This window comes from Astatotilapia calliptera, unplaced genomic scaffold (assembly GCF_900246225.1).
Source record: "Astatotilapia calliptera unplaced genomic scaffold, fAstCal1.2 U_scaffold_5, whole genome shotgun sequence".
NCBI lineage: Eukaryota > Metazoa > Chordata > Actinopteri > Cichliformes > Cichlidae > Astatotilapia > Astatotilapia calliptera.
In genome coordinates, this window is record NW_020535789.1 from 185,169 (window position 1) to 194,396 (window position 9,228).

The 9,228-nt window shown below is 37.2% G+C and overlaps 1 protein-coding gene across 3 annotated transcripts; it reads left to right on the forward strand.

The window, feature by feature from the left end:
* Nucleotides 1-3,454: 3,454 nt before the first annotated feature.
* Nucleotides 3,455-7,455, forward strand: LOC113018203 (uncharacterized). 3 transcript variants are annotated; one of them, XM_026161266.1, is made up of 10 exons: nt 3,455-3,528; nt 3,804-3,861; nt 4,745-4,825; nt 4,929-5,050; nt 5,373-5,422; nt 5,530-5,880; nt 5,961-6,047; nt 6,419-6,496; nt 6,642-6,771; nt 6,863-7,455. In XM_026161266.1, exons 5-10 carry the CDS (start codon nt 5,380-5,382, stop codon nt 6,873-6,875), a joined length of 702 nt encoding a protein of 233 aa, XP_026017051.1. In that variant the 5' UTR covers nt 3,455-3,528; nt 3,804-3,861; nt 4,745-4,825; nt 4,929-5,050; nt 5,373-5,379; the 3' UTR covers nt 6,876-7,455. The 3 variants fall into 3 exon arrangements, with proteins under 3 accessions (XP_026017051.1, XP_026017052.1, XP_026017053.1); XM_026161267.1 differs by having other exon boundaries at nt 4,748-4,825; XM_026161268.1 differs by lacking the exon at nt 4,745-4,825.
* The last annotated feature ends 1,773 nt before the right edge of the window (nt 7,456-9,228 follow it).

The window sequence follows — 9,228 nt, forward strand, 5'->3', positions numbered from 1 at the left end:
GTGACTTCCCTGCCTGTTAATGTTGTGAATTTAATTTAATTTAATTCTACTGCTGTGCTTAAAAAATAAATACAAAAATAAAAAATATAAGTAAAAGAAAAGGAATCTTTGCACCTGTAAGATTTCCTTCAAATGAGGAAAAAACAGAAAAGTCATATGTGATGTCACAACACTGATTCTTAGCTCTAAGTCAAACAAATTATTTTAGAAAAAAACATAATAGACCCAGTGAGTTATGGTGTCCATTTCCCAAATACATTACATACTTTTTTTTTTTCTTTAAAATATATGTAAGTAAAGCAGATCATGGAGTCAGCAGTTTCAAATTATACTGCATGCACTCTTTTGTCACTGACTTTGCAGTACTTTAAAAGGATCCCAGAACAGAAACACTGATCTTAACCACCCCAGCGCTGCAATTGCACTATAATTTTAGGCTGGGTTGTTGAGTAGTATTATCTTTTTGTAATTGTTGATTTTGAGAATAAGATCTACATTGAAAGAAGGACATGTAAATATTATTTTACTTGTGTTATTTTCCCTTCTGAACAGACACAGTTTGTTGAACAATATGTTTAAAATCCAACAACACTACATCAGATGTGACACTCAGATACCCGTTGGATGCTGGGACAGGAAACCATTTTTTAAGATCCCCAGAAAACACAAAGTATCTCTTTGAGGTCCAACCCTACCTTCATTGTTCATTCTTATTTTGTCATGCCTGGCAATGCCAATAAACTTGCCAATGCTTCAGGATTCACTGTCACATAACAAACAGGTGGCAACAGTACCCACAGTACACATGTCCAGAAACCAGTATGACAGGACTCCAAGGCCTGTGGTGCAGGGCTGTGTCCAACTTTTTATGAGCAAGATTCTGTTTGTGGACTGTGCAATTATAAACCTACAGAGAATGATAACACAAGGTCAACAACGGGGCTCATCTAAGTCCATGTTATTCTTGAAATTTAGATTGTATTCTCTGAATGAACAATTAAAAAAACATAATACTAAATAACAGACACTCCATTTTCTTCATAAATGATCATTTTAAATGTAAGAAACTTAAACTTAGCTTTTAAACAGCCCTGCTAAGATTGGCAACCCGTCCAGGGTTTACCTTGCCTCACCACAGGCTTACCCATATAGTCATTTGATTTTGGGGTTGTTTGGGTTTTCTTTGTATTTTTGTAGGTTCTTTACCTTACAATATAAAGCACCTTGTTGCTCGTATTTGGTGCTATATAAATAAAACTGAATTACACTGAATAGGGCCTATCCAAGCTACCCTCATGACCCTGGTATGGACAAGTGGAAGAGAATGAAGTTCTAAAACATGAAATGTAACAACATAAAAATATCTCCCTCCTGCCCTAAGACAATAAATCAATAAACTGGGCCATTTTCCAGTTGAATGGAAAATAAATTCAGTCATTACATTGAATAAAAGAATTCTCAATATCCATATAAAGGAACAAAGAACAATTCAAGATAGAAACAAAACAAAATGGCATAATAGCTATAATTAAAATTTAATAAACATGTATCTATCTTGTTTATTAAAGAAGAGCATCTATTTGACAAGAATACTGATGCTGTAGTTGGAAATGAATCATATATAAGTCTCTATTCCACCAAACTGCTTCCTGGATTTCAATTAACATTAAGTGATTGATTTCTGTATGACTTTATCAGTATCTCACATTGTTGGATTTAACCTAATCTTTTTTGCACTGCTGCTTCAGTTCATTGAGGTTTGCTGACATTTGTGTATGTACAGCTTGCTTGAGGTCCCGCTACACAGTCGAGGTCTTGTCTGATTGGGCCACTGCAGCCTCTTGATTCATTGCTGGTGTGTTTGGGATCATCACCCTGTTTAAGCCAAGTTTTAGCTTTTGGACAGATGTCTTTACATTTGGCTGTAGAATACTTTGTTACACAGGAGAGTGCATGGCTGATTCAGTGACTACAGAGTGCACAGATTCAGTGGCTGAACAACAAGCCCAAATCATTCCCTTTCACCACCGCACAGGCAGTTGGTATGATTTGTTTGTGTTGGTTTGGTTTTCTCTGAACATGGGGCTATCAGTTGCGGAGAAATATCCCCACTTTGGTCTTATTTGTCCAAAAAGCATTGTTCATGTGTTTTGTCCAACTTTGCAAACCTAGCTGTGTGGCTGTGTTCTTTTTAGAGATGGGAGGCTTTCTCCTGGAAATCCTTCCAACCATCCACACAGTTTCTCAGGGCATTGCATGATCTGACTCTTGGGAAAATTGTCTTGATGGACCTGTGTGGTCCTCCTCATGTGGGTCCAGTTAGGTTTTTGTTGTGTGATTTTTTTGCTCCTGCCTTATGTTATGTTTACATTAACACCGCTGCATTTGGGTTTTTTGTCTTGCTTTCCGAGCCTCACATTTGGATCCCACTCTGCCTGCTACACAGCGGAGCCTCGACGATAAGTGTATGACAGTGAGTGCTCAATACTTCTAAAGATGATCAAAAGAAAAAGACAAAAGACATAGAGAGGAGGGAAAATGTCTTTTCACAAAATTAGATTTTATTTATTTCAAAGTGATGTCATTAAATATAAAGTGGTACAGCAGCTGATACAAAAGAAAAAGTCATGAGACCACAATACATAGTCAAAATGCTGGGTTTGCCTATGTAGGTACTCAGTTAATTGTAGTCTAACGACGATACCTGTTTCTAAACTTAACTCTGTATTATTAATGTTTACGTTGGTGAAACACTGCAGTTTATGGTCACAGTGTTCAGGTTAAAATCCAATGTGATTGTGTGTTTGTTGAAGTGATTCAGAATATGATTTTTTCAACCTTATTAACATCAACCTCATATCCTCATGCTGATTTCTGGAAATTCAGAGCTAACATATTACATTTAGACACCAATTCTGCCTGATGTTTTGTTTTTGTTTTGTTTTTTTAATGTTGATTCTGATGTTTCCAGGCTTCTGGTATTAAGAGTTAAAATAAATAAAGAAGCCATTTTTAAAGTGAGTTGAGTTCATTTCAGGACATGTTTGAGCAGTGTGTGGTTCTTCTTTAATAACTCAGTGTTGCAGTCACATGTTAACAAGTGAAAGAAAAGAAAGATTGTTTACGCATTTGCTTCTTTTGTCACTTTAACCCCCGATGTCCTTACTCTTGTTTTTGCAGACATTTGGAGTAATAAATTATATAAATATAAATCATTATGTGAAAATAATTTCCTTACAAAGTTTTTAAACAGTTTTTGGATCCAAAAACACTTTATTAGCCTGTGATGATCCAAATAAACCTCCTAAAATAACAAGTGAGACTCTGACACTTAAATAAAGTGCGCAACAGCTTGTCAGCTGATCTGATCCAGCTTTTACTGACATGAGTCATTGTGCTTTAAGTCAAAATGAAAGTGAAACTAAAACATAAGTTATGTTGTGTTATTATAGAACTGAAGCAAAACGCAGTATCGACGCGTTGAAGCGAATAAAAAGCTACCAACGGGAAGAAGAGGAGACAACAGAAGTATGAACTTGATCTTTTAGTATGTTTTGCTGTGTTTCTGTGTCATTCTTCCTTGTTTTGTACTGCAGTTGATATTTATTTATCATTATTACGTTTTTATCTCTTTCTTAAAATGCCTTTGTAAAGTAGCAGGACTAAAATGTTACATGTCCGATAATGAACACGTTTGATCACAGTCTGTAAAGAGGATGTGACTGGGATTAACAGTTTGAACACTTCGTGGTATTCTGCTTCATCCGAAACATTCAGAGTGTTGTTTGTTCTTCCATCATCAGTTGATATAATTGATGTGATAGAAAGTGGACAGATCGCCGATCGCTCTCTTACAAACAAGTAAGTAGACGTTAAAACATCCTGTGTGAACGTGTGTGCTCCTGTTGTTTACTTTCTGTTGCACTCACTGTTTAAATAAGCTACGTGGGCTCATTTTCATCAGATTGGAAACAGGATAAAAACAAAACAAAACAAATATCTCACAGAAAAAGGACAGAGAAAGACAAACAGCTTTTAGTTGGTTCATGTGATACAAAACATGAAAACCCAAAGGGGGTTTTATGAAAGTGCGCAACATGAAGTAAACAGCGGCATAGCGGTGTTTACAGTGTCAATAAGAGTTTATAATAATAATAATAATGATTTTGTTGTTGTTGTTGTTGTCAAAAACACGAGGCTTGTGGCTTTTCCTATAAAACAGAAAACTGAATGTTTATGTGCAAAACAAAAGACACGCACCAGATAGGAAGATGCAACGCGCGTTCGCGTACATATAAAAGGCACTGTTTTTGTCCGCTAGAGTGGGATTTTCACGGCATATTCTGCACCAAATCTCTGTGCATTCATCATTTGCCTCCTGCAACCACTTTTCCGAGAATACGCGCTTCTTTTGCGGTTTGGAATCCTTCTGACATTTCTTTGGAGGTCGAGGAACTCCAGAGTAACTACTTAAAGGAGCTTCTTCGACATCTTTAGGAGTTCTAAAAAAATGTCTGCCCTCCTCCAGAAAATCTTATGCACGCAAACACGCGTTGCAACTTCTTATCTGGTGCGCGTCTTTTATTTTGACAGCTAATGCGCACCTGCGGATATGTGCACCCCTGGATATAGAAAACTATATTAACCATTTAACAAATTGTTAAAAAAAATTCAACAAAATAAATCAAAATAAATCTGAATCTGTCTAAAAAGTTCATTAAATATATTTTTGTGAAATTTCAAGAAGGAGATTTCAACCGACAGTGAGCACGTGACCTTGATTGTCCCTTTGAGGCCTTCTGAATTTACTTCATTTAATTTTCTGGTGAGCACCGATCGTTGTTGCCTAATGTTCAGTTTTGTTGTCTGTGAGGTGTGATGAAATGAAAATCAATAACACTGATATTTTTTCTTTTTAAATTTCACAGGTCACTAAGTGTAATGCACCCAGTAAAGTCAACAGGAAAACTTTACATGCTCTTCCGTGTTCGTAGAGAGGAGCTCATGGTTCGTAGAGACAGCTGCCAGAGACGGAGAAACGCAAGAACAGGTAGAAAACTAAGCCTAAAAACATCTAAACATGTTATTGGAGTAATACTGAAAACACACTTCACTCTGATGTCAACAGACCATTTTAAATCTCGTAGCTGAAACATGCGCAGAATTATGATCATGGTTTGGATCATAGACGTACATTAATTCATGTGCTGGTGAGCTGCACAGAAAGTGTGTCTGTGTGCACTCTGTGTGGGGAAATCACTCAGTGGTTTTTAAGCTGGTGAAAAATGTGAAATATTTCACTTTTATTTTTATTGTCTTTTTAAAAAAAAAGATATTTATTAAAACGTTCTTCCTCTGATTCATTCTGACAGAGAGAAGATGATCAGGATCCTTCTGTTTCTCGGCCTGGCGTCCTCTGTCTGTGAGTGTCCACATTTAGACACAGTTATCTTTTGGTAAATTCAAATAAATAATTAAATAAAAAAGGATAAATGAACACACAATAATGAGGTGGTGTCTTCTCAACAGGGACGTTTGTTTTGAAAAGGACTGCGACTGTCTTTGAGGCCAAGGAGGACGACAACATCACCATCAGATTGGACAGTCAGCTCCAAGCTGACGTGTCTCTGGCTGACGTGATGTGTGTTTTCCACTCAGACGTCACTAAGATTTTGTTTAAAATGATCAGAGGAGTGGAGGACTCTGAGTCTCAGCATGAGCAGTTTGCAGGACGAGTTCAGACTGACAGAGACGCTCTGAGAGGAGGACGAATCAGACTTCATCTGTCCAGAGTCACAGCTGAAGACTCTGGAAGCTACAGGTGTGACGTGGCTGCCGACTACGACGACAGCCTGAAGAGATGGAGGCTCGAGACAAATGGTAAGTTGACTCCTATATCTCTTTACGACTGGGCTGTATTTATATTGCAGATGAACAAACATTCAGATTTTCATCCTCAGAAAACTTTGATTTGAGTGTGGGTCGAACTTCTGATGGAGACAGCAGTGATGTCTCACTCAAACCTCCAATGTTTGGACCACCAAAAGGTAAATCAGATCTGAGGAGCTGCATTCAGAGAGTGTTTCAATAAATTTTATTTTTATTCGTCTAAAAAGTTCAGTGTCATAAATTTATAGTAAATTGTGGAATTATTTAATTTAAAAATGTCTAGTCTTCATTACGGTTGTGATAACCTCCACAATGATTTGCACTGACAGGAAAAGTTATAGAAAAAACTATAGAAATGTAATAAAGATAAAACTTAAAGTAACATTCAAATATTTATTTTGGTGTGGAACATTTCTCATCCATAAAGAAGATGGTCAGAAATATTTTTGTAAAACACATCAATTAAAACAATAACTTCCATTTTTCACTGAATAAATCAATATGTCACAATTTAGTTTTCTCTTTTCAGGTTTTGCGTCTCTGTACATGAATGTGAGGAAAATAAAGGTGGACAAAATGAAGATTTTGAGTGCAGGTGATGCTGAAGGTAATTCAGGAAAATGATGCAGGGGGGGTTTGGGGCACATACAGTACAAGCCATGCATGTGTTACAGAAAGTAGAGGTTACAGCATGCAGGGTGAGAACTCATTACTGTATGTACTGTTTTCAAAAACAATCCTTTGTTTTCTAGATCCACAACTGGCGGGAAGAAAGACAAGTCAGGAGGAAACGGTGCTGTTTGTTCTGGCTGTAGTTTTAATTATTGCAAATGCAGGAACCATCGTACTTTTAATAAAATTTCTTCATGATGGTTTAAAACGGTACGTTGGCAAACTTTTATTGCATCTACATGTTTGACTATGTCTGCATTTGATTTTGCCTGACTGTGGTGTTGTGTGTTGTATATTACAGATCAACAACATGATGAAACACCGCTACTGTGTCCCTGACCAAATGAGTCAAACCAACAACGACTTTCTTACCTGCTCCAGTTGTGCTAATGTTAAAAACAAACTAACAAATAAACAACAGCAAAAAAAAGCTCACTATAAGAAAATTACACTTAGAAGATGAAAAAAGACCAAAAAAAAAATCAGATGTTAAAATGCTGATTCTTTGCTTTCGAAAATCTTTTTCAGTATTTGTGTCTTTTCTAAATTGAGCCTTTGAACTAAGAGTTGATAGAAATGATATTTCAGAAGCAAATAATTCTACATTTAGTGATTTAGGGTTTAATTTCCTCATATATAATGCATATGCAGTATGATGTATTTTTCTCACTTAAAAATACTCAAATGAAGATCAGTGTATATCATGGGGATAACAGCTGTGGGGTTTAAGGAAGAAAGAACAGATGTAATTTTCTGTACCATCACTTCAAAGTCCTTCTTCTCTGTACCTATTACCACATTGTGTTCATATGCAGAGAGAAATAACTTACTTGTTATCAAAAGGAGGCAGCACGGTGGCACGGTGTTTAGCACTGTTGCCGCACAGCAAGAAGGTCCTGAGTTCAATTCCAACACCAGGCCGGGGTCTTTCTGTGTGGAGTTTGCATGTTCTCCCCGTGTTTGCGTGGGTTCTCTCCGGGTACTCCGGCTTCCTCCCACCGTCCAAAGACATGCAGCTTGTGGGGATAGGTTAATTGGATAATCCAAATTGCCACTAGGTGTGAATGTGAGTGCGAAGGGTTGTCTGTCCTTGTGTGTTAGCCCTGCGGCAGACTGGCGACCTGTCCAGGGTGTACCCCGCCTCTCGCCCTATGACAGCTGGGATAGGCTCCAGCGCCCCCCGCGACCCTGAAAAGGATAAGCGGAAGCGAATGGATGGATGGATGGTTATCAAAAGGGAATTTGATATATAGTTTCATCAGTTAAATTGCACAAAGCATATTGTACAGGGTACAGCGGCCATGAACGGCACTAATGCTAACTTTATTTGAAACATCTTGTCTGTAGATATTTTGATTCTGTTCTTGAAATAATATTTTGACTTTTAGAAATGTTGTCTTATTCTCAAAATGAAAAACGTAAAAAAGAAAAGTTGTCAGTCAAGTCCCCACAGTGCTGCGTGGTAGACTGCTGCAACAGCTGCCAGCACAAGTGTTCTTAAGCTTCCTGTTTTTCTGGTTCTTTTTGTCACACTCTTGGCAGTCAAGACTCTTTGCTAGATCATCACTCTGGCAGTGCATATCCTGTTTGCTTTGAAGTGAACACAACATGGTTTCAGAGCTGAAGCTAACTGGAGAACTAAGCAGCTATCAGAGATCAATGATATGAACAAAACTGGGGAACAGAATCCGCATTGCAGTTTGATGTGAATCATAGACAAGGCACTGCACCCACACTTCCTGGACTATGGTGTGAACAATTTTTTGAGTGGACAGAGACATTAATCTGAGAGGCAAGAAGAAAGGTGGAGGGATTCTACGGTTTCTCAATATAAAGAGCTTTAATAATTTGGCATTTATAACACAATGATTTCCCTGCTTTTGGATTAAATAAAGCATATTTTATCTCACCTTATTTTTTATTCGGTGAATAAACTCAAAGACAGGAAGCAGCATTAACTGTTAATAATGATTACAGTTTAAAAACCAAGTGCAGTCAAAAGGAAGCATGCGTGTGAGCTGTGAAAGACCTTTTCCAAGTGGGACTTCACTGTATAAGAGTATCATATGGTCATACTGATGCATAAACAGAAAATAAATCCTTGTATCTCCTACTATTAAGTAAACATAACAAGATTGTAATATTTTTCCTTAGTTTACAACATTAGTGTCTAATTTCTAAAGAAATAAAGCACCTCTTATTGTTATATTGTTGCCCCAAGTAAAATAAAGTGTTTTTTTTACAGAGAGCATTGACTTGCTCTTGCTTTAGTGTACAGGTTGTGCACCAAAAGCACACAGTATTGTTCTTAAATGGGTCTTAAAGGGGGCATGAAAGCTCCACAGGCTAATTCACACCATTGAGCCATGCTCTAAATAACTGGCACAGATATAACTCGGTCTATGAAGCTAGATTTAAGAAAAGGGTGCTTGAAGTTCAAGTTTTAAAAACAAGTTTAGCACCATATTGTGCTAGTAAAGAACGAGACATCACCAGTTTGGCTCGTTCTTTACTAGCTAATAGACTTACATTAGTTTATGTTAGCTAAATCTTATCCAAAAGATCAGATTAAACACACAGACATACAAAGATGTATTTGCCCTTTTATAGATCTGTATCTGCGCACTGTTTAGTATAGACACACAGATGCTTTTTTTTGTCATGCAG